Source organism: Hibiscus syriacus, unplaced genomic scaffold, assembly GCF_006381635.1.
Source record: "Hibiscus syriacus cultivar Baekdansim isolate YM2019G1 unplaced genomic scaffold, ASM638163v2 tig00110295_pilon, whole genome shotgun sequence".
NCBI classification, from domain to species: domain Eukaryota; kingdom Viridiplantae; phylum Streptophyta; class Magnoliopsida; order Malvales; family Malvaceae; genus Hibiscus; species Hibiscus syriacus.
In genome coordinates, this window is record NW_024062667.1 from 11194 (window position 1) to 38909 (window position 27716).

At 34.2% G+C, this 27716-nt stretch overlaps 2 protein-coding genes and 3 pseudogenes across 2 annotated transcripts; all 5 read left to right on the forward strand.

Moving 5' to 3' along the window:
- The first annotated feature begins 423 nt into the window (after positions 1 to 423).
- Positions 424 to 3177, forward strand: LOC120116421 (annotated as a pseudogene).
- A 1163-nt stretch (positions 3178 to 4340) lies between these two features.
- Positions 4341 to 27553, forward strand: LOC120116426 (4-diphosphocytidyl-2-C-methyl-D-erythritol kinase, chloroplastic-like). Its single transcript, XM_039136928.1, has 13 exons — positions 4341 to 4560; positions 4656 to 4751; positions 4849 to 4917; positions 5029 to 5133; positions 5229 to 5285; positions 5418 to 5618; positions 6255 to 6347; positions 6438 to 6537; positions 6806 to 6905; positions 7251 to 7336; positions 7489 to 7588; positions 25662 to 25672; positions 27525 to 27553. Exons 1-11 carry the CDS (start codon positions 4420 to 4422, stop codon positions 7581 to 7583), a joined length of 1143 nt encoding a protein of 380 aa, XP_038992859.1. The 5' UTR covers positions 4341 to 4419; the 3' UTR covers positions 7584 to 7588; positions 25662 to 25672; positions 27525 to 27553.
- Positions 7713 to 9294, forward strand: LOC120116452 (annotated as a pseudogene).
- Positions 9838 to 19295, forward strand: LOC120116423 (annotated as a pseudogene).
- On the forward strand, positions 22721 to 27402 carry LOC120116422 (CBL-interacting serine/threonine-protein kinase 3-like). The gene is made up of 15 exons (XM_039136925.1): positions 22721 to 22829; positions 23119 to 23327; positions 23536 to 23598; positions 24174 to 24245; positions 24399 to 24506; positions 24629 to 24709; positions 25086 to 25139; positions 25230 to 25355; positions 25436 to 25525; positions 25743 to 25865; positions 25960 to 26070; positions 26421 to 26534; positions 26784 to 26840; positions 26917 to 26991; positions 27142 to 27402. The coding sequence occupies exons 2-15, from the start codon at positions 23157 to 23159 to the stop codon at positions 27214 to 27216; spliced, it is 1320 nt and encodes a 439-aa protein (XP_038992856.1). The 5' UTR covers positions 22721 to 22829; positions 23119 to 23156; the 3' UTR covers positions 27217 to 27402.
- Positions 27554 to 27716: the final 163 nt, after the last annotated feature.

Sequence of the window (27716 nt, forward strand, 5' to 3'; positions counted from 1 at the left end):
AAATAAAACATTAATATGTTATTTTTTTTAATTACTCACGAACTTTTAAAATCGAATATCAAGTGATTCGAGTTGAACTCATTCAATTCGAGTATTAACTAAACTTTGACTGAACAAATCTCGAATAACTCACAACCTATCTTTATCTTATTTACAATACTCGTCTCCACCTACTTTCTTTGGTCCATCCTTAACCTCCATCCATTACCTTCTGTTCATCCCTTTCTACAATAATCTCATTTCACTTTGTGGTAGAGAAGTGAAAGAGGACTTAAAGTAAGAAAGTTATCGGATAAAATAGGATTCTTGGCTGGAGGTAAGATGTGGCTTAAAAATATTTTGAATGTTAAGAATATATTTTAATTTATATATATGGCTGACATTTAATAATGATATAGAAAATTCTAGTTCAAGCTTATAGATTATCAAAATCCAAACAATAAGAACACCATAAATCCCAACTCTTTCCGAATCTCTTTCTCCACTTCGCTCAAACCCTAGCCATCTTCCTATCCATCCTCCTCTGGTTAGTTCCCTTTCCCCTCTTTGTTTTCTTTCTGCTCATTCATTGATATAATTATCATAATCTTCTTCAAATCGAATGCTTTTTCCTTTTCCCTTCTTCCTTGGTTGCATAATCAGTATTATTTATTTATTTAGAAATAAAAGTGATCGATTACAAGGTCAGAAATCCTGAATTTGTTGCCATAAAACTTTCACTTAAACTCTCAAAACTTGGAATATTTTGGTTTTTTTATAAACACGTTTAGCTTTAACGTCCTTTTGCCTTCCAAAAGCACGAACTTATGATTTTTCTTCGTAATTTGATAGAATTAAGCTCTTGAAAGTTTGTCTTTTTAATATTGCTGCATATAGATTACAATTTATGTGGAAAAAAAAACAAAAGTTTTAGATAAATGGAGAAAGACGAACTGATTTGAAAATGGGTGTAACTACATCCAATGGATTCTTGACATATCATATATTTTGCGGGCCTATCTGTAATCCACGTTAGAGAGAGGAAGAGAGTCCACGTAAATTTTCTCGAGAAACCTCTCTATCCCCTGCCTTCCCTTATTTTGCTTTCTCTATTTCCTCACCTTTTCGTGTAATCTGTGAATTGCCCTAATAAGTTGTAGTGGGATTGTAATGGTTATTGAATTCTGTTATCAATATGAAAGTTTCTAACATTGTTGTCTGCATCTTCTTCTTTCGTAACTCTTATTCCTTATACTTTATGGTTATTATGTCTGTTTGGTTCCCGAGAAAACTGAGGAGAGGGATATTTTTTAAAATTGAGTTTACTCTTTCCATGAATTTTTTGGGTACAGTACCTTTAAATTTTTCTTAGAGGAAATTGAATTTAATTTATTTTTGACATCTCAAAAGTAAATTTAATTTAGGTAAAATAAACATTTTTTTTTGCTCCTAGGAGTTTAGCTGTTACGAGAGAATCGTGAAATGAAAACTAGAAAGTACACGAAAATGATAAAAGTACTTTCTTTTCTTCTTTTTTAAATAGATTACTAGATTTTATAAATTTTGCGTAACTCACGTATAACCCATGTTAAACATGTGAATTCTATTTTCACATTGTTTCTAACACATCTTAGGAGGAAAATAATGGTTAAATTTCAACACAATTTAGATGTCTTTCTGGGAAGTGGGAATTTTTATCCTGTAGTTTCGATTACTTTACAGTTTGTACTATTTTCTTGAAGGACTTTATGTTTTTTTAGGGATTGTGCTTCATATTTTAATATGTGGCATTTCTCTTTGGTTTTAAGTTTCTGGAATAGTGGTTGATGATTTTTGTTGTTAAGCAAAACTTTTTTTGCTGAAAACACTGATTATGTGATTGTTTTGTCAGGTATTATGCTCAAGTTTCCTTGCGCTGGCCAAGATCTGTAGTATGGTGGCATCTTGTGTTTGCTAACAATGAACTTTGGATTCCTTAGCATTCCATGGTTTGATGTTGATCCCAAAAGGGATTCAAATCTGTCTTTTGCTTCCATAGAGCCTAAACAGAAAACTAGTTTTGAGATCAGGGTGTGGGGATGGACCCTAGTTTCAGTTCCTCCTAAGGCAGTGAATGGTAATGATAGAAATCGAACTCCAACCACTATAAACAAAGGATTAAAAAGGCGTGCACAACAAAATCAGGTTATTGAGCCTCCCGCTCCTATCCGGTTTAGGCCATATGTTTGCAAGGTTCCATGGCATACAGGTGCTAGAGCCTTCCTTTCGCAGTTATTTCCACGTTATGGGCATTATTGTGGTCCTAATTGGTCAAGTGGGAAAGATGGTGGATCCCTTATTTGGGATAAGAGGCCAATTGATTGGTTAGATTTTGCTGCTATTGTCACGATATCGGTTACGATACTCACGACCAGGCAGAACTTCTGAAAGCTGATTTAGCATTTCTAGAATGCTTGGAGAGACGTCATATGAGCACAAGAGGTGATCCCCATATTGCTCAACTTTACATGACAATGTGCACCACAGGTACGTCTACTATTCAGTGTGCTTTAACATGATTATAGATATATACATAAATATGTGTCTGTATAGGGGAAGGAAATAGAAAAGAAATTGTATGCAATTTTTCTCTATTTACTGCTTCCTGTCCCTTGTTTTCGAGGCCAATCTTGCAATGAACACGGTGATGATATTGATTTGATGCTGTTCTTTTTGTCTGTGTTGAGTTAGTATGTTTGTTCTCAGTGCTCTACTCAATGAATGGCAGGTCTGAAAAATATACTAATCCCATATAGAAGGCACCTTATAAAACTACAATACGGGCAACCTCTAATCGATTTTGGATGGATTAGTAATCTAAGAAGGAAAAGTTGGAATTTTCGGAAAACCTGAAAGCAGTTCATGCAACCTTGGTGAGCAGGTTATTCAGATGGCCTGGCAACTGCGTTTTCGAACGATGTTCTGTCCTATCAATGGTTTCATCGGTGTTGACTTTCGAGGGTGAGCAGCTTATCATCATGCTCTTCATATGGAATATGCAATCCTGGTCTTATTTGAATTTGAAACAAATGTTGTATGATGTAAATAATTGGTGCTGCCTTCGTATGCTATTTCAAACTGTGAATATTAATTCAATTGACTTAGATAATAGCACAGGCCATGAATCAGTTAGTGTTTATGGGGGTGTAAATATAGAGTCTGGATATGGCTATAAAATTTAATCCTTTGTTGGCACATGAGAAGGTGTTGTAGTCTAATTTTTTACAGCTATACACAGTAAACATAGAATCTGGGTGTACCATATTATTTTATGAACACTTCTATCAATCAACTTAATATTACATGTATTGATAAGAATAAACATTTCATTTAAGTAATATTGTTAAAGATTTCATGGTATACATTTTTTTTATTTATCTATTGTAACGTCTTTTAAATTTCTGATGTTGATTTCGTTAAGATTTTGAGTCGAAGATCTCGTATGAAATATTTTAAATTTCAAAATCAACTATGATGCCAAAACATCTCGAAAAGAGTTAATACTTATAGAGTTAATATTTAGAGTTGAATTCGTTAAGATTTTGAGTCGAAGATCTGATATGAAATATTTTAATTTTCAAAATCAATTCTAATGTCAAAATATCTCGAAAAGAGTTTTAATAAGAAATTATCAAGTGGTTGACATATTAAATAGTTTGGTGGAAAAAAAATAAAAGGTGTGGTCTTTATAGGATAATAAGACCAAAATATAATTGAAGTGGATTTTATCTTAAGTTTATGATTCAAAATTAAAAATTAATTATTTTTGACATGCGAAATCGTCATCAAAGTTAATAATATAATATTAAATTATAAATAGTTGATAATATACGTCTCAAAAACTTAAAATTTTAAACTTTAGAGATCAAAACTAAAATAGAAGTGACCAGAATGGTAGTTAACCTAAAAAAGGGTATACTACGAATTAAATTATCTAAATATTATTGTGGCTTTATTTTGGTCACTCAATTATTTCTTTAAATCATATATAACGTTATGTTTTTGTTTCGATATAATCATTCATCGTTAAAAAATAAACAAAATTGTCAATATGATAATTTTTTTAATGATGATATGATTTTATCTTATGATAATATGTCAGCATACTCATTATTTTGTTAATGACACATGACTAAAACAGAACCAAAATATAACGTTAAGTGTGGTTTTAAAAATAAAAGAGATGAGTGACCAAAATAGATTCAAAATAATAGTTGAGCAACTAAATGCGTAGTTTACCAAAACAAATACAGTGCACTGCTTGTTACCGATCTGAATTAAGCCTTTCGAAAATCTTCCGCTATCAATTGTTTCAGAAAAAAATATGGCTATCTCCTAACACAAACGAAGACAAGACAAAGAAATCTCAGGCTTCGATTCCATTTCTGGTGCTTTAGAACCATGGCTTCTTCTCATTTGTTCCATAATCAGAGTCTCTTCTTCTCATCTCCCTTCAAAAATTGTGGCTTATCAAATGCTCCCCCACCAAAAGTTCATTTTCAAAGAACCCCTTTTGTCAAAGCATCCAAGAAACAGCTTGAGGTCCTTCTTTTAGTTACTCTTTCTTGGTTTTGCTTTGGTTTTAAGTCGAAAGCTTATTGTTTTAGTTATTTTTTTCATGGGTTTTATTTGTTTAGATTGTATATGACCCTGATGAGAGGCTAAATAAGTTAGCAGATGAAGTGGACAAGGAAGCTCCTTTTTCAAGGCTTACTTTGTTCTCACCTTGTAAGGTAATTTCCTGCATTTTATTTGAATTTAATTGAAATCGATTTTATGTTTTGAATTGCAAGTTTGAACCATACCTTTTTTTTTTCTTTGGGTATATAGATTAATGTTTTCCTGAGAATTACAAACAAAAGGGAAGATGGGTATCATGATTTAGCATCTCTCTTTCATGTAAGTTTGTTATTTCTCTCTCTTAATTCCTACATATACGTATATATGTGTATGTTGATTGTTGATCCCCAAAGTATCTGAATTTGCTTAGCCTTTTGTTTGTGGATCCAGACAGTGAGTCTGGGGGATATAATTAAGTTCTCTTTGTCACCATCCAAAACCAATGATCGTTTGTCGACCAATGTCTCCGGTGTACCCCTTGATGATAGAAACTTGGTGAGGTTTCAATGTTTCTGCGATTTCGTTCGACGCCTCGCTGCAAGTCCTTTTTTGTTCTCTTGTGTTCCTAAATTTGTTCTTCCTTGTTGCAGATTATTAAAGCCCTTAACCTCTACAGGAAGAAAACTGGCAGTTCCAACTTCTTTTGGGTAAAGAACTCTAGCTACGTGATAAACGTTGAAATTTTACGTTTTTATCTGAATATATGTGCTTCTGCAAACTTATGGTTTATTTGAATGTATTTTTGGCTTATATTGTTTTTATTGGAATGACATGGATAGGTTCATCTTGATAAAAAGGTGCCTACTGGGGCAGGGCTTGGTGGTGGAAGCAGCAATGCAGCGACCGCACTTTGGGCAGCTAATCAGTTCAATGGTTGTGTTGCAACTGAGAAGGAGCTCCAAGAATGGTCGAGTGAGATAGGTTCTGATATTCCATTCTTTTTCTCACATGGAGCAGCATATTGTACAGGTCGAGGTGAGGTATGGTAATATTTTACCTTGTTTTTTGATTGGAAAGCACATTGTCGGGAATATTTTGACCATTTTGTATTATGGAATGAGGCCAGTTTTAGAATCCTTCTCCAATGATAACTTCATTTTTTGTGCTGTAGTTTCTCATATCCCTTCAAAATTGTGAATTTGGCATTCTAATTTATTTAATTTGCAGAGAACTAAAGCTTCCTTTGTTCCTTTAACACCTGAATTTGTCGTAATATTTATTAGGACTGGTTGTAGGACTCGTAGGCTTTGATTATGTTTTTGTGTATTTGTTTTAGAGCAAAATTTGTGCCTAGATCTGTTTTCTTACTGTAGTCTATGTTACTTGGAATTGGATGAGAGTTTCCGACGTGGACGATTATCCAACCGGGGTATGTTCAATTTCCCCCCCATGGTTTACATTGTATTTTGGAGGGTTCTTGGAGGATCATATTCTATACCAAGTCCAGATAAGCATCGGACCCATGTATTTCGAGAAAAATAGAGTCAAAGCAACATAGACTGTAGTTATTATGATCTGGCATTCGCTAACGATGCAATCTCAGTCAATCGGAATGAAATTTATCTACTCCATTGCTATACTTGCATGATTAATGAACTCTATGCTGATATGCCCAGATTGTTCAAGATATATCCCCTCCTCTTCCATTGGACATTCCAATGGTTCTTATAAAGCCTAAGGAAGCATGTCCAACAGCTGAAGTTTACAAGGTAAACTACATTAGGTCGCCAGTGAGCGAATTCTGCTCTATTTTTATCACTTGCCATAGTTTATATCTGAGAGAAATCCTGGTTTTTCAGCTTCTTCGGCTAGATCAAACAAGTAATGTTGATCCTTTGACATTGCTGGAGAAAATATCAATGAATGGAATATCTCAGGATGTCTGCATTAATGATTTGGGTACAAATACACAAAGAATCAACTGATTCCATTCGCCTTTTATTTATTTGGCAATTACTTGAGTTTGATGAATGCATAATCTGTCAAAGTTTATTCTAGGCTGATGATTTGACTCCTCTCCATGAGAGGATGAGCTTTCGGTGATATATTATTAGCATACATCAATTATGTATTAAATTATCCTTTCTTCACATCTATAGTTTAATTCGACGTGCTTAATAATAGAATCAGAGATGTATTACCTTACATGAATCTGTATTATTTGCAGAACCTCCCGCGTTTGAAGTCTTACCATCCCTTAAACGGCTAAAGCAGCGGGTAACTGCAGCTGGTCGCGGACAGTACGATGCTGTGTTCATGTCTGGGAGGTACAAGATTGTGTGGAAAATGTTTAAATTTTAATGTCCGATCCAGCATTTATTGTGAACTGTCATGCTTAGAACGAACGAGAATCTGATGTTTGTGCTTAAACAAGATTAGATAGGGAAAATGCACGGATTAGTCTTTAAACTAAGTTTCATATATATATATATATATATATATATATATATATAAAACAATGAAGATAACATATAGATTTTCAGATTGTTTATCTGTTTGAGGTTGTTTATTTCTGTTTATATCATCGGGTTCCGAAGAAAGATGGCTGAATCTATTGGTATTGCCATTTCATTCAATTATCTTGATTGCTGCTATTTGAAAACATAATGCAGTGGAAGCACCATCGTCGGAGTCGGTTCCCCGGATCCCCCACAATTTGTATATGACGATGATGATTATCGAGATGTATTTTTGTCAGGCAAGTAGTTTAACTTGAGTTTTCTTTTTATCAGCCTCATAAAGAATTGGAAAGTTGGATGTTTGAGCTTTGTTACATCTTACATGACTTGGATTCATCGTTCTTTCAACATAATTGCAGTTAATAGTTCTATAGGAATTCTTAAAATGCAGATGCGAACTTTATTGGCCGGGAAGAAAATGAGTGGTACAAAGAACTTGTTTCGACGACTGTTTCGGAACCCTCGGAAGCATCGGGAACCGTTTGAGCGATTCGACTGCTCGGATGGAACTGTTTTTGCTAGTCTATTTACTGTCTTATTACATGGACAGTATCAATTTGTGTTTATAAATATTATGAGAATATGTTAAGTTCAACCTATTGAAGATTAATGCAAATGGAAATAAAAAAGTGCTTGGGTACTTCTCTCTGAAACAATATTTATCAGCAACCAACGCATTAGCATTACATGAAGGTTCCAGTTAAATCTCAGTTTATCATAATTAAAATATTAAGCCTAATTTTATTAATAAAACTAAAAGATCAATTAATAGTCGCGTCACAATATAGTTATTTTTATAATATTTTAGATTAAAAAGATTCAACTAAAATTTGACTTGCAATGAACTATTTGAAAATATTACTCAAGTTTCGTAACTTTAAATAAAAAGTAAAATCCGAGATCTATTAATTGATCAAGTGGTCAAGAATGTTCATATTGTCACACTTTGTGTGAGTTCAAAATTCGACATTTATTTTAAATCAATACATTAAGTATTAAAATTTTTGAGTTATTTGAGTCATATTGTATAACTCAAATTTTATTTTAAATCTTTTGAATTGAATCGAAAAGTTCGAATTTTTCAAGTTGAATTTTACTGGATAATTTTTATAGTAATTACGTTGGATGTTTCTTTAATTTTTGATTTTGGATTTTTTTTATTTATTTATGTATTTACTTGTTTATCCGAATAGGTTTTCAAGTTCGCCACTCTCTTGGAGGGGGAACCGGTTCCGGCGTGGGTACCCTGCTGATCTCAAAGATCAGAGAAGAATACCCTGATCGGATGATGCTCACTTTCTCCGTCTTTCCGTCACCATAGGTTTCAGATACAGTGGTTGAGCCGTATAATGCGACGCTTTCCGTTCACCAGCTTGTTGAAAATGCGGATGAGTGCATGGTGTTGGACAATGTGGCATTGTATGATATCTGTTTCAGGACCCTTACAATATTGTTGTACCAAAATTATGATTTGTGTTGGTTTTGTATCTTGATCTTAGTATATTATTGAATACTTCCCCTGATTTTGGTTATCATGTAACAGTTGGTGATTTGAACCATCTGATCCCTGCAACCATGAGTGGTGTCACATGCTGCCTTAGATTCCCTGGTCAGCTCAACTCCGACCTCTGGAAACTTGCTGTGAACCTTATTCCTTTCCCTCGGCTCCACTTCTTTATGGTCGGATTTGCTCCTCTCACCTCACGAGGATCTCAGCATTATCGTGAGCTAACCATCCCGGAGCTCACTCAGCAGATGTGGGATGCTAAGAACATGATGTGCTGCTACAGACCCACGACACGGTCGTTATGTCACGGCCTCAGCCATGTTCAGGGGCAAGATGAGCACCAAAGAGGTTGATGAGCAAATGATTAATGTTCAAAACAAGAACTCGTCGTACTTTGTCGAGTGGATTCCGAACAATGTAAAGTCCAGTGTCTGTGATATTCCTCCTCGGGGCCTGTCAATGGCATCTACCTTTGTTGGCAACTCAACCTCCATTCAGGATATGTTCAGACGAGTGAGCGAGCAATTCACCGCTATGTTCAGGAGGAAGGCTTTCTTGCACTGGTACACTGGTGAAGGAATGGATGAAATGGAGTTCACCGAGGCCGAGAGCAACATGAACGGCCTTGTATCCGAATATCAACAATACCAGGATGCAACAGCCGACGAGGAACTTGAATACGAGGATTGAGCTTGATCATGTCTTTGATTTTATATACGTGTAAATGGAAATCCTTACAGACTGCAGGTCAATGGGTTTATTTTAATCTTTTCCTTTTTGGGTTAGAGAACATATTTATTTTTAATCTATTATTGTATTTCAGTTTTTGTTAAAACTCGAATTAATTTTCCTTCTAATTCATTAATATTTTTATTTTTTCAGATCCTTCTATTTTCATAGCCATTAACACAAGAAGTGAGTCCAAAAAATAAGAAGATAACAATTAAAAAAAATGTGATTTTAAAGATTAAATTGACATAATATTAAAACGTTAAAATTTAATCTTTAAAATTAGGATAAAATAAAAAAAATATATAAATATTGATGACTAAATTTATTATTATACAAATTCTACTAACCAACTATTACGCCATATTTTTAGATGGTAATGTACCATATACCAATTTTGTTATTCATGGTTGAAGACTAAGAAAAGATTTTGAAGTCAGTGGACTATTTGCGTATTTTAACCAAAACTTTATTTGCAGACCCACTCCACAAGCACAGTAAAATTAATTTCAGCAAATCGCGACACCTTCACCTCTCTAATTTTCTACAACATTCAAATTCACTGATCCTTCCGATACCGATATTGTACGAGAAACCATGGCTTCAGGTCTCTCCTGTTCTCTTTCTTTTTCTTCCATTCAAAATTTGTTTTTGTATTACTAGCTTCGTTTTTTTAAATAAAAATTAGTTTAACTGATCGGTTTTTGGGAATTGGGCAGATGCGGATATGGAAGATTACGGATTTGAGTACTCCGATGAGGAGCCTGAGGAACAAGACGTTGATATTGAGAATCAATATTACAATTCCAAAGGTTTTTTTTCATCCATTTTTTTGGCATATTATTTCCTAATCTCTGTTTTGATATGGTTATGATCAAGAATTGTTTCAGTTTTACGTATAATACATTTATACTTCAAAATTTTACTTCCATTAGAGTTAGAGTACACCTTTGGAACGTGGTTGTGAACTGCTGTTAGGGTTTATGCCTATAATACGTTTATATACTTCAAAATTTTACTTCCATTCGAGTTACAATACACCTAACTTTACTAATGTTATTATTATGTTTTTTCACCAACGTTTCTTTATCTAATCCTCATTTGAGTGAGCATATGTTCTGTTAAGATCATTTTACCATTGTAACTAGTGTACTTATTATGCATGTGGGTGTGGATTTGCTTTTTCACACTGTCCTTTTGATTAATCAATATTGATATATCAGATACTGATAAGTCCCTAAATGGTATCTCCTATCCCATACAGTAGTGGTGGATGAGGGATCAGGGGCCAATTCTGTTTGGTTAAATGTGTAAAACCTTGTTGTTAGTTGACATTATTGATTTCACTTTTTATCGCTTTTTCTTTTTGCGTTTTTGGTTATCAAAGGTTTGCTAGAAACAGACCCTGAAGGAGCGCTTGTTGGTTTTTCTGAAGTGGTTAGCATGGAGCCTGAGAAGGCTGAGTGGTGAGTTCTCTGGAATTGACCTTTTTGTTTGTAACTTCAGGTATATTATTGTTATTACCTAGCATTTCTTTAATTGCTGTCAATGCTTTCTTGCTTTCCTTTTGCTAAATTTTCTTATGCTTTTGGCACATGCTAGCTACAATATATTATTTAGGAGCATATGCTACTGTTCCCTTTCCACTATGGATGGACTTCTCTCTTACGTCAACTTTACCAAAGAACTCTGTTATATAAATAGATTCTTGCAACCTTGCCGAATGCGGTTACTGTTTTATCTCTCCATAAAAAAAAACAATTGTCTTATTCACCAAAAAATTATGTATTTGGTTTGAGCCTTATCCATGTACAATGTGTGCTGATACTTCCTCTGCTAGGGGATTCAAAGCTCTGAAGCAAACTGTAAAGATCTATTACCGTTTAGGGAGGTATAAAGAAATGATACTCTTACCGGGAGATGCTAACGTACATCAAATCAGCAGTGACACGAAATTACAGTGAAAAATGTATAAACAATATTATGGATTTTGTTTCTGGATCAGCTAGTCAAAATTTTGATCTCCTGCAAGAATTCTATCAAACCACTCTAAAGGCCCTTGAAGAGGCAAAGAATGAGGTTAGATAGTATCTAATCTACAATGTCATAGCTTTGACATTTGTGTCAAGCTTTGCTTTATTGCTTCTTGTCATGCAGAGACTCTGGTTTAAGAAAATTCTATACCTTTGGCATTTGTATCAAGCTCTGGTATATTTCTTCTTGTCATGCAGAGACTTTGGTTTAAGACAAATCTAAAGCTTTGCAAGATCTGGTTTGATATGGGTGAGTATGGGCGAATGAGCAAGGTATCTTCTCAAAACATTTTTAAGTTCATTTATCCACGACATAGAATGTTAAAAAATAATCAGCTAGTATATTTCACTATCAGATTTTGAAGGAACTTCATAAATCTTGTAAAAGGGAAGATGGTACAGATGATCAAAAAAAGGGAAGTCAGCTTCTGGAGGTATATGCAATTGAAATTCAAATGTATACGGAGACAAAAAACAACAAAAAGCTCAAGGTAAATCCATTTGGGACGGTCCTGGATTATTTTAAAGCATGGTTGAATACTTTTTTTTTTAATAGGAATTGTAGGCCTCATTAAAAACCCCCTTCTTGAATAAGGAACTTATAATGAGTTCCTTCATCAGAGGAAGGAGGAAAAGAGTGCCTTAAACTTCATTAATGAAAATACATAAGATTACAACAAGAAGATAAGCCCCTTACAACAATTTGAAAATCCCAACATAAAATACCCCTAAGACACACTGGAATTAGCCAATGGCGGATTTAGCCAACCCATTAGCCTCAATATTGGCTGTCCTAGCAACCCATCTAATAACACCCTCAACTTCTTTTAGCTTAATTGTTATGTTCCTTACAAGAATGACAAAAATCTGAGGGCAGAAAGTTCCATTCTTAACCCAATCCACTGCCAATTTGCAGTCTGATTCTAACAACAAACGACCATTAATACCTCCTTTCACTGAATCAAAGAAAATTAAGCCCTTCTGAATAGCCCTTAGCTCCATCATAATAGGTGGACCTGGACCCGTGGCCTCCTTAAAAGATCCTAGAATAAGACCTTCCTCATCTCTTAGAATACCCGCAACTCCACTGCTGTTCCAATCAGAATTTGTAGCTGCATCCACATTCAATTTTACAAAGCCCTTAGGAGAGGGGGACCAAGGAATTGTAGTAACAATCGATTTGTTGAGAGGAAAGCATGAATCTCCAAGAGAAGGGTCCCCGATTAGAGAATCCATTGAAATAACAGAATCTGCAAACTTAGCTGAGAACCAAGATGCAAGTCGTACTCTTGCTAGGAAAAATAGATTAAGATGGTCAAACTTCCCTCTATCAAAAACAATATCATTTCTTACTTTCCAAACAGTCCAAATAACAACGGCAGGAATGAACTTCCAAATAGCAGACCTAGGATTTAGATCTTCCCAAGCTTGAAGAAACTTCTGCGCATTTGTATGAAAAACCACAGAAAGACTCCAATACTGCACAAATTTGTTCCAAAGTGACCACACAACTGAACACGAGAAAAGTAAATGAGAAGAAGATTCAACCTCCAAATTACATAGAGGACAAGAAAGATTTGTTATACCCGTAACCCCTCTCTTAACCAGTTCAGACCTCACTGGCAGTTTTTGAAGAACTACCTGCCACATGAATACCTCGACTCTTGGTGGCACCAGACCTTTCCACACAAATTTCTTCCAAACATAATCCTCCTTCTGAGCCAAAGAACAAGTCTTCACACATGAATTAGCAGAATAGACACCAGTTCCGTTTCCTTTCCAAATCAGACCATCGATTGCCTCTTTAGACAGACAAAAATTAGAAATGATAGCCATCAGGTTAGCCCACTGTTCAAATTCCCAATCGGCTAAGCTTCTCCTCAACTGAATATTCCAGATCCATCCCAAAGAATTGAACTCGCCAAATTCAATCAGTTTTCCAAACTGGTTTGTAGAGATTGCGAACAGCCTCGGAAAAGAAACCTTAAGAGGGCAGTCCATTGCCCATTTGTCCTGCCAAAACTGAATAAATTGACCATTCCCAACTCCTAGTCTGAACATGCTGCGGAAATAGCAACCAAAAGAGTCTTCTTTAAAATAAGAATTCACCACCGAGCTCCAAATCCAAGAAGCTTGAGCTGGGATTTTGCTATTGAACAATAAAGAAAAAGGATCAATATTGTATTTTGAACAGATCATTCTCCTCCAAACAGCATCCTTGTCATTAGCGAATCTCCAAGACCATTTCCCCAATAGTGCTCTGTTCATATTGCTAATATTTAACACTCCTAAACCACCAGCCTCCTTTGGCTTGCACACGTTAAGCCAACTAACCCAATGAATCTTATTTTTCTCCGCTCCACCTCCCCATAAGAACTTAGACATGATTGAGTTGAGTTTAGAAGTTACGGATGATGGAATTTTGAATATAGACAAGTAGTAAGTAGGAAGAGAACAGAGAACCGATTTAATCAAAACTAATCTCCCTGCCAAGGAAAGGGTGGCAGCTTTCCAACCTGCTAGTTTGTTGTTAAATTTTGAAACAACCGGATCCCAAAGAGAGGTTGAATTCCGTGTTGCACCAAGCGGCAGACCTAGATAATCAGAAGGAAATTTCCCCACTGCACAGCCAATAGACGACGCCCACTCCTCCACCTCCTCTGTAGCCGTATTAACACCAAATAACTTGCTTTTCTTAAGATTCAACTGCAGACCAGACATAACTTCAAACACTCTTAAGACCCTTTTAACATTTGAAATCTCCATTTTCGAAGCCCCACAGAAAATAATTAGGTCGTCTGCAAATTGCAGATGAGATAAGTTGAAAGCAGTCTCATTCCTCCCAATATGCAGACCAGAAAACAATCCATCAGAGACAGCCTTTAAGAGCAAGACATTTAGGAGTTCCCCAACTAAGTTAAAAAGCAAGGGCGAAAGAGAACAGCCCTGGCGGAGACCCCTTGCCATAGGAAATTCCTGAGAAGGTACCCCATTTATCAAAACTGAAATAGAAGCAGTAGTAACACATTGTTTTATCCAACTTCTCCATTTAGAACCGAAACCCATTTTCTCCATAACCTTAAAAAGAATAGACCAATCCACAGTGTCGTATGCCCTTCTAAAATCCACTTTAAACACACATCCTTTGAGTCCTTTTTTCCTCCAAAAATCAATCCCCTCATTGGCTATAAGAGAACAATCCAGAATTTGACGACCTGGAATGAAAGCAAACTGCATAGGGCTCATTACATCAGAAATGCAATTCCTTAATCTCCTCGAAAGACATTTTGAGAGGATCTTGTACAAACCTCCTACAAGGCTTATAGGTCTATAGTCATCTAATCCACCAATATTGGCCACCTTGGGGATAAGAGTAATGAAAGTATGATTTACTCCATGTTCCCAATCTTTCCCTAAATAAAAGTTATGAAAGAATTTCAGAATATCAACCTTAAGAACAACCCAAAATTTCTTGAAGAAGCCCATATTAAAACCATCCGGGTCGGGAGCTTTGTTGCTATCACATGATTGTATAGTCTCCCATATTTCTTCCTCCGTGAATTCTTTTTCCAGAATATTCCTTTGCTCCACTGAAATTTTTGAAAAATTCATCTTCATATCTTCTACTTCCAAAGTAGAACTAGAGTTGTAAATTCCAAAAAAATGATCTTTGACACAAGCTTTGATGACAGATGGATCTTGAGTTATCTCTCCATTGACATTCAAAGCATTCATGGAATTCCTCTTTCTCCTAATCAACGCACAAGTATGAAAAAATCTTGTATTGCGGTCCCCTTCTTCCACCCATCTAGCTCTCGATTTTTGAAACCATATTTTTTCTTCAATCTTATACAACCTCCATAATTCTGATCTCATATTGTTCAAATCTGATCCTCTGTCCCAAACATATGTACCTTGCCTCTGCTGCAAGTTCACCTCTTCCAAGTGAATCCTCTTTTCTAAATCTGTAATCTCTACAGAAGGAAAATGGTCTCTCTTCCCCGCCCATTGTTTGATCGACAGTTTAGTAGATTTCAGGATAGATAGAATTCCTGCTTTCCTCTGATCAGACTTGCATTCTTTAACAGTAGACTCAACTAAATTCTGGAAACCGTCCTCTTCCATCAAATAATTAAAGAGTTTGAAAGGTTTCTTCCCCCAACTGACCCCCTCATTCTCCAGAAAAACAGCATTATGATCTGACACTGACCTTGGCAACAAGTATTGTGTAACATCAGGAAATGCTTCTAGGAAATGAACATCAACGAGGAACCTGTCCAGTCTAACATAGGTGGGTAAATCCTGGTTGTTACACCAAGTGAATCTGCCCCCATGTAAAGGTAAATCAATTAACCCTGTATGTTGCAGAAATTGGCTGAAAATTCTTATTGAACTTCTGTTTGGAGCTCTCCCCACCTTCTCTTCTTCAGAAAGATGCACATTAAAATCACCTCCCACACATAAAGGGATATTCAGTCCACAAATAAAAACAGCTAACTCTTCAAAGAAGCTTGCTTTCTCTTCTTCAATACTAGGCCCATAAACATTAATAAAACCACACCTAAACTGTGAAGTTCGAAACTTTCCAAAAACTGCAATAAACCTTCTGTTTATAATAAGGTTGTCAACTTCAAAAGAGCACTCATCCCAGCAACTCAATAGCCCTCCAGAAGAACCCACTGCTGGAGATTCTGCAAAACCTTGAAGAGTATTCAAACCACTTCTCCTTAGAAATTGTCTCTGAACCTTCTCCACTTTTGTTTCTTGCAATAGAAGAAGAATAGGACGTCTCTTTAAAACTAGATTTTGAACAGCTCTGTGTTTTTCCTTCCTTCCCAAACCCCTAACGTTCCACGTAATAATGGCTAATTGAAATTTCATCATGATTCAAATAAGTATTAGAAAATCCAATAAACACCGAAAATCAAACCAGCCTCAAATCCTCCTCCAACTATTAGAATACTTTATTTCTTGATTTACCGTGTAAAGTAAGCTACTTTTTTAATTTAAAATCATGTACCCTTTTCAGCCTATTATAGAAAGAACTCGTGGGCTGGGGGGGTATTTCTCAAACATCAATCCCAATTTTTGTAGTTGCACTCCTTCCTTCTTGTAGAATCAATTCTACTTTTTTAACCAATGCCTTGTGCTTTTGTCTCAAACTGGATTTTATTATATCTATCCTGCCCCACCACCATAATTTCCTTTTATTTGTTCTTTAAAGGAATCATGCGTGGATCAATAGCAGGAGCATTAGTTGATTCTAATACTGATTTACATAAATGTTCACTACTGTTTGACCTCAATTTCATGCGTAGATCACTACCTTTCTGCCCTTAGTTAATACTGAATTGTGACCTTTCGAAGTATAAATTATTCTTTTATAATCCTATGTTTGAAAAAAATATCAAAATTATTTGGACATCAATATTAGGTTACGAATGATGACTTCCTTTGTTTTCTACCACGAATGAAGAGTTAAATCAAATATAAATTTTAGAAATGTTTGTACCAAAAAAAATGTAAATTTTAGAAATGTTTGTACCAAAAATGAAAATTTTAGAAATGTTATGGAATAATTAGGATCCACCTATAAGGCCAGAGAGAGAGTGAGGGAAGCTTAATCCCTTAATCCAGGCTTTTCTTTAATGCAGGTTTTTATGCTACACATATTTTGATGCTTCAAAACTCCCTTTGAGTTTTGTGAAGGACTATAAGTATAAATATAGTTATCTATGATTATTTCGGTATATGAACTTTTGCAACTGCTAATGCAACCTTTCAAGAAAAAAAGAATATCCTAAAAGTTGTATGTACGTGATATTATTGCTAACCCTCTTTGATGGATATTTGTAACTTTATTATATTTTAGTTAATAGCTTAAGAACTAACCTTGATAATGTATGACAATTGTTTTACAAAGTTATATGGTTTATCTCTGGGGTTTGGTCTTATACTGCGGTTTAGCTGAATCTGAAGTGTTGGATTATGCAGCAATTATACCACAAAGCACTTGCTATCAAATCTGCCATACCTCATCCACGGATCATGGGAATAATTCATGAATGTGGTGGCAAGATGCATATGGCCGAGTGCCAGTGGGCTGAGGCAGCAACAGATTTCTTTGAAGCTTTCAAGAACTATGATGAAGCTGGGAATCAGAGACGCATTCAATGTCTTAAGTATGATGGCTGTTCCTACTTTTTCTTCTCTATGCATTTTTCTTATTTTCAATTTGAAATGTACTCCTCTTCCCTCTCTCTCTCATCAGTATTATAACAGTAAAGCTTTGACATGATAGCCGAAGCTGTTTATCCATTCCCTGGTTCCTTGGGAGCATCTGATCTAACCCTACTACGGCACTAGGGTGGTCCAAGCATTTGAATAACATTTCTCTAAACATGTCTGAAGTGGCTACTTTGAGGAAAAATGTTCAGTTACAAAAATTAATGTAGTAAATAATTAATTGCCACAGTAGGAGACTAGGCGTAGAAGGTTAAGGATGAATTGTGGAGAATGCTCAACATGTGGAGGAGACTAGGAGAGCAAAAATGAAAAAGAAAGTAGGGATAGACAAAGCAAGAATTGAATGAGAAAAAAATCCAAAAGAGCACAAATCAAACTGATGGGCAAGGGTTCTGAACAGGAAGAAAGAGAAAATAAGGCCGTGGATGCCTTCTATAAATGCCTAGTTTCCCCTCCTTTACCCAATTAGATAAATTTTCAAATTGATCTTTCTAACTTGTGTCCCTTCTAGATACCTTGTTGATATTTTATGTGTTGCTTCCAGATACCTTGTTCTGGCTAATATGCTTATGGAATCCGAAGTTAATCCTTTTGATGGGCAGGAAACAAAGCCGTGAGTTCTTTTATATCCCTACTATCTCTCTTTTTCTCTCTCTATAATATATATTTGCATGGACGTGTGTGTGTGTGTGTACCAACTGATTGCTATACCGACAGGTACAAAAATGACCCTGAGATTTTGGCAATGACCAATCTTATAGCAGCCTATCAACGAAATGAAATAATAGAGTTTGAAAAGATCCTTAAGGTTTGTGCAATGCTGTTGTGATACATATCACCATTTGCATCTCTTTGCTTTCCTTCTTATTAAGTTCGGAACCCTTTTATCTCCTTTAGAGTTTTTAACTTTGATATCCACAGAGTAACCGAAGGACAATCATGGATGATCCATTCATCAGAAATTATATCGAAGATCTATTGAAGAATGTGAGAACTCAAGTGCTACTTAAGCTTATAAAACCAAATACAAGAATCCGGATCCCTTTCATATCAAAGGTGAAAGCTAAAGTTCTCCTTTCTAGCCAGTCGCGTCAAATGTTTGTTCTTTTTAATTACTGATACAATAAGCATTTTTGGCTTGACCTTTTTATATGATAAACTAAGGATTTTTTTTTTAATTTATAATATATCATTCAACTCCTTGAGCTTTCAATATTCAGGAACTCAATGTGCCAGAAAAAGATGTCGAGCAGTTGTTAGTTTCCTTGATCTTGGATAATCGCATCGAGGGGCATATTGATCAAGTGAACTGGCTGTTGGAGCGCAGTGACAGGTCAGTTCTGTTCCTTATCGTTTACTAATATACTAGTTGCGGTTGAAAATGAACCAATGTTGGTGTGATTCGACTTGTACTTATGTTGCCAGATCAAAGGGCATGAAGAAGTATACGGCTATAGATAAATGGAACACGCAGCTTAGATCCCTTTATCAAGTCTTCAGCAACAGGGTTTCCTGAGATTGCGAGTATGGTTATTTGATATCGGGTGCTACCGTATTCTTTTCATCAGTTTTTGAGGTAACGGTAATATGCTTTCTCAGTTCTCATCTCAGGTGATCTAGAAAAGCAATTCTGGAAAAGAGGATCACATACCTATGGTTTGCCAGCAAAGTTTTACTTTTGTTCAATGCCATAAACATAAGAACATACCGAAAATGGGTTTCTTTGGATAGTTGAGAAAAATTTAGAAAATGAGTGTAGAGGTGGATGAACTGCTAAACAAAAGTTCAAAACACAGTTTTTTTTGTCTCTTTATGGTTGGAAATATTGATTTTTAATCCTAGGATAAATTTTAGATCTAACAATGTGTATGATTATATTGAATGTCATACTTTATATTATTGGATTTATGTTGGATTTATTGAGTCTAAAATTCAAGTAAGGTTTAAAAAAGAAGAGGCTGCAATTGGTTGAAATTGGAAATATTATGTTTTTCATAACAAATAATGTAAATTGCATATTTATTTCAATTTAGGAAATCACTGTCAAGAAACTCATGTAACATTCTTGGTTGTAATCGAAATTATTATTAATTGTGTAACTTTTAGAATAGATAGGATAATATTTTTTGTTAAAACTTGTCGTAGTGTGACATTCTCGGTTGTAATCGAGATTTTTTACCAATTGTGTAATTTTTTAGGGTAAACAAGATAATTTAAGTTCAAATTCATCACAAATTAATCTTATATTTCCTCACCACACAAGGTCAGAAAATAAATACTCGTTTATTTGGTGTGTCCATCTTGGTCATTGATTATTTAAGAGCTTTTTGGTGGTCCAATTTGCTTCTAAAACTTTAGTTGTCATACAATAGTTCTTGTAAGTTGATATGGAATTCTTTTCCTACTATGATTGAGAATGGTTATATGAAGGTTTGTGGGGGGACCTTGGGACATAAATGCAAAGGAAGAATGGGTAATGTTCCAAGAGAGTAGACAGCCTGTGTTGTTGGGTTGGCCAACGCCTGGACAATGATAACTCTCCTTCTCTTACCATCATTTATGTTCTGCCAGCCCCACTCCCAAAATTTCAACTTCTCATATTCTACTAATCTTTACAAGGGTTAATAAATCCAATTCTCTCATTTAAACTATGACTCTTATTTCAAATTGGTCCATTGAACATTGCAAATTCATCTTCAAAATATGATCTCCATTCATATTGGTTTCCAAACTTTTGAATGCTCCAATTTCACCCCTAAACTTTGAATGATTTCGGGGGACATTATTGAAACTTTCAAAAGATAAGGGACCAATTTAGAATGAGAGTTGTAGTTTGGGGATGAATTTGAAATGTTTAAAAGTTCGAGGATCAATTTATAATAAAAGGATGAAATTGGAATATTTAAAACTTTCGGGATCAGTATAAAACGAATGATATGTGATTTAATGAGCTCTACAATTTTAACTTTAATAATGTATTATTATCATACCGCCTTCTGATATTTTTGTGGCTCAAGGTCAAACTTAAAAATTAAACCCTTGATAATAAGTACTATAAAATTAAATTTTAAGAGTAGATAAAAATAAGTTAATTTATTTATAAATTATTTTTTAACACTCAACAAACTATCTCATAAATATATCAAATTTCAAATTAAAAAGATCTTAAAAATGTATTTTTTTGGAGGAAGGAAAAAAAGCACTAATATATTTGTACATAATTTTTAAATGCAAAATTACTAATAATATTATTTACATCAATATTGTATAACATATTATTTTAATACATAAAATGACCAAATTATTCAACGTTTCTTGTGACATTGACGATTTCAAGTAATTTTTTCAACAATTTTAACTTTAAAAATTTCCTTCAACATATACAATTATCATTGACATAGTTAAGAAGATTCGACAAACAATAGAAACATTAAGTAACAATCTGAAAATTTAATAAACTTAAGAATTCTAAATGCTGACATTAATTTTTTTTGGCAAAGTAAAAAAATTATATGATTAATGTCAGACAAATGAAAAAAAAATGTTCTTAAATTTATATATTTTTTGTAATTTATTATTATTTATAAATTTTAAACTTTCAAAAAAAAGTAAAGATCTAAAAATATTATCTAATTATTTACATATATTTTTATAAAAAAATCTATAACTATAAAAAAAATAACTAACTCTAAATTATACATCTTAGTAACAAACTCTCCCTTGTCCAATCAAACGACAATCCTAATTATTATTTAATTCGTTAATAATTAATAAAATTTTATACTATCACCAATAATTCGTTTTTTTTATTAAACCAATAATTCAGCAATAATTCCTTTTTTTATTAAACCAATAATTCGTTTTTTTATTAAACCAATAATTAGTTAGTTTAATAGAATGTGATACTAAATTCTTTAAACAAATCACCTTTATATTAAACTTTATAGTATCTGATCCAGATTAATCAATTAATAAATTGGTTAGTAATAGTTATTGGAAAAAATATATACTACTAATTCATAAAATGTTGATCAGGTAAGTAATTCCTAGATCCGTACTTCGTGGGTAAAACTAGAGATGTTCAAATTTTAGTTTTAACCGAATTAATTGATTAAACTGAAATTTTTTAGATGATCGATCAGTTAATTTTAGATTCGATCAATTAATGATTAATGTTTTTTTCAAACTTTAGTTATCAATTAATTTAATTCGAAACTTGTTAATTAAACGAAAATGTTAAATGTTAAATATTTAATATTATATATTATTTATATACTACTTAAACTTAGCTTGGTTTATTCGGTTTGGTTAATTCAGTTAAATGTTAATTATTTAATATATTATATATATTAAATAGAAGAATTATAATTTATCTTGGTTAATTCTAAGACTGATCGAATTAATTGAACTTTGTTTGGTTTTAAAAAAAATTCAAAAATACTTAGTTTAATTAACAGTTAAAATAATTTAATTAATAAATTTTGAATAATTTGATTCCAACAGGAAAAATAAACCAACTACTAACCCAATTTCCCATTTCTGCATAAACGAAAAAAAGAGATAAAAAATAAATTTTGTCCAATTGCAGCAGCAGCGCACATGACGACGACGACGATACGATCATCAAAGTCTTTTAATTCGATTTCCCCTCGCCCCCAATTTTTCCTCATAATTCCTCTCTATTTATTTTCTCCTTCTTATCCAATCATCCAAGTCTAATAAGCATATTCTTTTCTTTTTTTCTCTCTTAATTACATTTTCATTAGTTAATCTTATTGATTAATGATGTAGATAATGCAAATACAATAGTACTTTTACTCGCATTTAAAACGTTGAATTTTGACTGTTGGGTGATATTTCTTAACTCTTTAAGCCTCTTCTTAACTCTAGTTAAATCAAATCAAGTTCCAAACTTAATTTGTTATTCTGGATGATTCTTGAGTATCTGGAATCAGCAAAGTTTATGGACTCTGATTGTCTTCCTTGATTTTGTCTCTAGTTTGGGTGATTAATTTAAAACATATGTTCTTTTTCTTAATAACAACAGAATTATGTGGTAGTAATTCGTTTGTTTATTTCAGTTTAGTAATTATTAGTATTATCATACATAAAGTTGGTAGAAAGGAATTGTTTTTGTTTTAGCTGAATAGACTTGATTCCTGCTGCTAGGGAATCGATCGTTTGAAGAAAAACAGTGAAGCCTCTGCAAATTTTCAGGTTGATAGCCTATTTGGCTGTTCTGTTCTACTTATTTGGGATGCACCCTTTTTATGGTTCTTCATCATATGACTGCTCTGATGTTTGAGGATGTTAAATCATATAATTTCAATGGCCATTGTTTTTTATCTTCCCTCCGTTCTTCAACTTCCTTCCCTTTTTCCTTTTGTTGTTTTAAAAGTTTTCCAACATTACTTCTGCTACAGGTTTTAGTGTCTCTTATGTGTTTTCTCTTTTATGATTCACGTTTGTGTAAATCGAATGACAAAGATGTTGATATCTGTTTCAGTAGTAGAACAAGGTTCAAGCCATATAGTTAAAAAAGGCATGAGTCAACCGAAAATCAAGCGTCGTGTGGGTAAATATGAGGTGGGAAGAACTATTGGGGAGGGGACATTTGCTAAAGTGAAGTTTGCAAGAAATTCTGAGACAGGAGAACCCGTGGCACTTAAGATCCTTGATAAAGAGAAGGTTCTCAAGCACAAGATGGCTGAACAGGTTTCTTTTGATCCATTATTTTCCTCTCTTTCTCCATGGTTTGAGAAGGAATTTTGTATGTTTTTAGTTTCTTTTCTTCCATTTAACATTGGTAAAAACCTCATCAATTCTTCTATTTTCATAGTTTGTCAATGCTATTGTAATCATATTGTAGGAAGTTCAGATATCATATCAGATTTCTTAGACTTTTTTCTTCTTGTTTTCGCAGATCAAGCGTGAAATAGCAACAATGAAGTTGATAAGACATCCGAATGTTGTCCGTTTATATGAGGTTTCTCTTTCTCTCTGTTTGTTCTTGGTTGATTATGTACCATGTACTCGTATTCCCTTTTCTCCTTGTTTTCATTAGAGTATGTTGTGATTTATAATGCAAAATTTATATTTCTTAATGGTGGGTTGGGGACTTGTAAACAAAGTCTTCCTTCTTAATTTCGGTCTTTAGAAGTAATATGGGTGGCGTTATCTTTATCCAACCTTGAACATTATATGAAAATTTTTGGAATTCATCGTATGTTTATTAATTTTGAACATAAAACCAGTGTTGGCATCTGAAACAACTATTTTATTTGTAGCCTGCATATGTACGTTTGTGAACTGTCTGCAGAAATAATCACCCAGTTTAGATATATAATTGAGATGAAAGAAAAACTATTTTGATAACCAATCTCTTGCAATGCCTATGTGGAACTTTTTTCTTTCTATCTTTACATGGTTTATCCTGCTGTCTGATCTTTATAACTAGTTAATGATACTTTGTGCTCTTCTGTGTGTTTGTTATCGAAGAAAAGCAGACCAAGCAACAAGCTTTAAAATTTTTATCAGATCATTTTGTATGATTTTGTTCAGGTAATAGGAAGCAAGACAAAGATATTTATTGTTTTGGAGTTTGTCACCGGGGGAGAGCTCTTTGACAAAATTGTGAGTTGGTGAATCTTGACATCCTAAATACTAATATATTTTTCTAGTATCAACAATGCTAATATATTTGCAGCTTGCTATAACTGTAGCTAACCACTACCTGGTGAAATTTCTTCCCATTCACATGCCTTTAACCATCTATTAATTCTGAAGGTAAACAATGTACGGATGAGAGAAGATGAGGCACGGAGATACTTCCAGCAGCTCATTAATGCTGTTGATTATTGCCATAGCAGGGGTGTTTACCATAGGGACCTTAAGGTATTTAACTTAGAACCCTTTAGGTTGAATTTGTTTATACTTTCATACATTTGTCTACATGCATGCATGTTATGCTGTTAGGAAATTAAGTTCCTTTAAACTTTATTGTGATCTTTTTGCAGCCTGAAAATCTGCTGTTGGATGCTTACGATAACCTCAAAGTTTCTGACTTTGGATTGAGTGCACTATCTCAGCAAGTCAGGGTAATTTGCTGCCTTTTCTTTTTCCTTCTAATGCTGGGTGATTATTAAACTTCTATACTTGAATGCTTAAGCATTCTTGAGTCCTCAACCTTTTTCCTTTGAACTATGAAGTCATATAAAGGGTTATGGAATTGTAAACCAGTAATGTTGAATAGAAGGATTAAACTGTATAAGGAAATGTATGCTAGCCTGCTTAGTCAAAACTATAGATATTCTGTTGTCCGTGCTATTTATCTGCTTATTGGGCAAGTATTTTAAACTCCCTAATCCTGATGTAACCGATTCAGTAAATGTGCAGGACTTGTTCCATCTCTTTTTATCTTTGATATCTTTTAGAACAATACGAAACATTTCTAATCGAAAGAAGAATTTGTAGGAAGATGGTCTCCTTCACACTACCTGTGGGACACCAAATTACGCTGCTCCTGAGGTGTTGTAAATTGTTAAATCACATTAATTTTCTTCTAGCATTTGCAACTTCGAAACCCTTTTATTAACAATTTTATGTCTTCCTATATAGGTCCTTAATGATAGAGGTTATGATGGGGCAACCGCAGACCTCTGGTCGTGTGGCGTGATACTCTTTGTGTTGCTTGCAGGGTACTTGCCTTTTGATGATTCTAATCTTATGAACTTGTATAAGAAGGTTAGCATTTCCTAGTTGCATGTTACAGTTATTCAGTGTTTTCATTGCCTGTTTTTACTCTCATTTCTCCGAATTTGCAGATTTCAGTGGCTGAATTTACTTGCCCCCCTTGGCTATCTTTTAGTGCGATGAAATTGATAACTCGAATCCTCGATCCAAACCCAATGACCGTAAGTTATTATACTCGACTCCAACATCATGTAAACTAAATTCTATGTGGATTTAATAGGATGAGGGGATAAAACAATCCTATACTTCACGTCATGAAGTTCTGAATTTGGCCCCTTTTGTGGCAAGTAATTAAAGATTGTATATTTGTGCAAGTTAGGCCTTTCATGCATGCAGCCATGCATATTTATGTGTACATATCTCTTTCTTGCGTTGCAGCGCATCACCATTCCTGAAATTTTGCAAGACGAATGGTTTAAAAAAGATTACAAACCTCCTGTGTTCAAGGAGAAAGACGATACTAATTTAGATGATGTAGAAGCTGTATTTAAGGATTCTGAAGTAAGTGGATGAAACATAGGCATAAAAATGCTGCTATAGCTGATGCTTCTTAACATTTTTTTATTAATAACTCTATTTTGTTGGTTTGTAACAGGAGCACCATGTAACAGAAAAGAGAGAAGAACAACCAACAACAATGAATGCTTTCGAGTTAATTTCCATGTCGAAAGGGTTGAACCTTGGGAATCTGTTTGATGTAGAACAGGTTTGTATTTTAAAACTCTTTTCCATGTCGAGTGTTGACTATGGTTATGTTCAATTTTTTCCATGTATTTAGAGGGGCCTTGGAGGGTCATATCTCCATACATGTATTTCTTTGATAAACAAAGAATTACGAGATTTTAGAGAGGAAATGAGAGAAGAAACTTATGAGTAAAACTCAAAGAATTACAACCAATAGAAACAAGTAGAATTACCAACTACTACTTGCTCTAGTGAAACGAGACATTAGGTCTTTAAGCAAGGTCATGGCTTCGGTTCCTGGGTCAAACTTTAAAACATTGTAATTACGAAAATTGAGTTTCATATTAAAATTAACTGTTTCATTTTCTGCAGGGATTTAAGAGAGAAACAAGGTTTACATCAAAATGTCCTGCTAATGAGATTATACACAAGATCGAGGAAGCAGCAAAGCCTCTGGGATTTGATGTACACAAGAAAAACTACAAGGTGAGAAAACTTTACACATTGCTATAAATGTAACCAGGGATGGATCCAAGGGGTGGGTGGGGCAGTTGTCTCCCTAGAAGTTTCAAATTCTCATATATTTTAGATATTTTCTCTTGATAATATGTTTTTGTCCCTCTAGAATTTTATAAGTTCACCCCTAACATAAAATCATACGTCTGTCCTGAATGTAACTATTGGAATCTTTACTTCGAGTTTGTTTATTTCTTGTTCTTTCCTTTTTGTGCGTAGATGAGACTTGAGAACGTGAAAGCCGGGAGGAAAGGAAATCTTAACGTAGCCACGGAGGTATAGCTTACAGAAACATTTTATTCATTTTTGGGCTTACATTCTGTACTTATAAAACTCTTACTATGTCAACCAGATATTTCAAGTGGCACCTTCTTTACATATGGTCGAGGTGCGGAAGGCTAAGGGTGATACCTTGGAGTTCCATAAGGTACCACTTCATTCATCTTTCATTAAAATTTCATTACACGTTAGATACGAGTGTCGGATACGAATACTTGGACAAAAGACGAGTCGGAACAAAGTAGGTTAGAATAAATTATGGTGGCCATTAAAGGCTTGCTTTGTTTTTGGTCTGCAGTTCTATAAAAACCTTTCGAGCTCGCTCGATGATGTTGTTTGGAAAAGTGAGGAGGACATGAAAGAAGTGAAGTAAAACCAATGGTTTTCTTATGTGTATGGGCTGTAAGATTAAGCAGACATGCTTCTTCCCCCCATTGTTTTCCATGTTATTAGTGTCGGAAAACATGGATGATTCCCATGGGGCCTGCTTTACCCATGTATGCTGTAATATCAATATTTGGAAAAGAAAAACAAATGTCGAGTTTTCATTTTTGTGGTAGTTTTTTTTATTTTCTTAAAATTAAGGTCCTAATTCGATTATTATTATTTTTATAGTAAGTAGAGTGAAAGTATGGTAATGAGTCAAATGTCATATCGGATACCATGGGGACCATAAACAAGATTGCTGAGAAAAGAAAGATGGTGTGTCGTTTTCAATCATAAATTTGTATGCGAATATTCGTGTAATATCCCAACCCAATGATGAAGTATGGATAGTGTTAACATTATATATACCGAAAGGGTGGATGGGGCAGTAGTTTTTTAAAATCGTCAAATTTTAATATTTTAATATTTATTATTGATAATTTATTC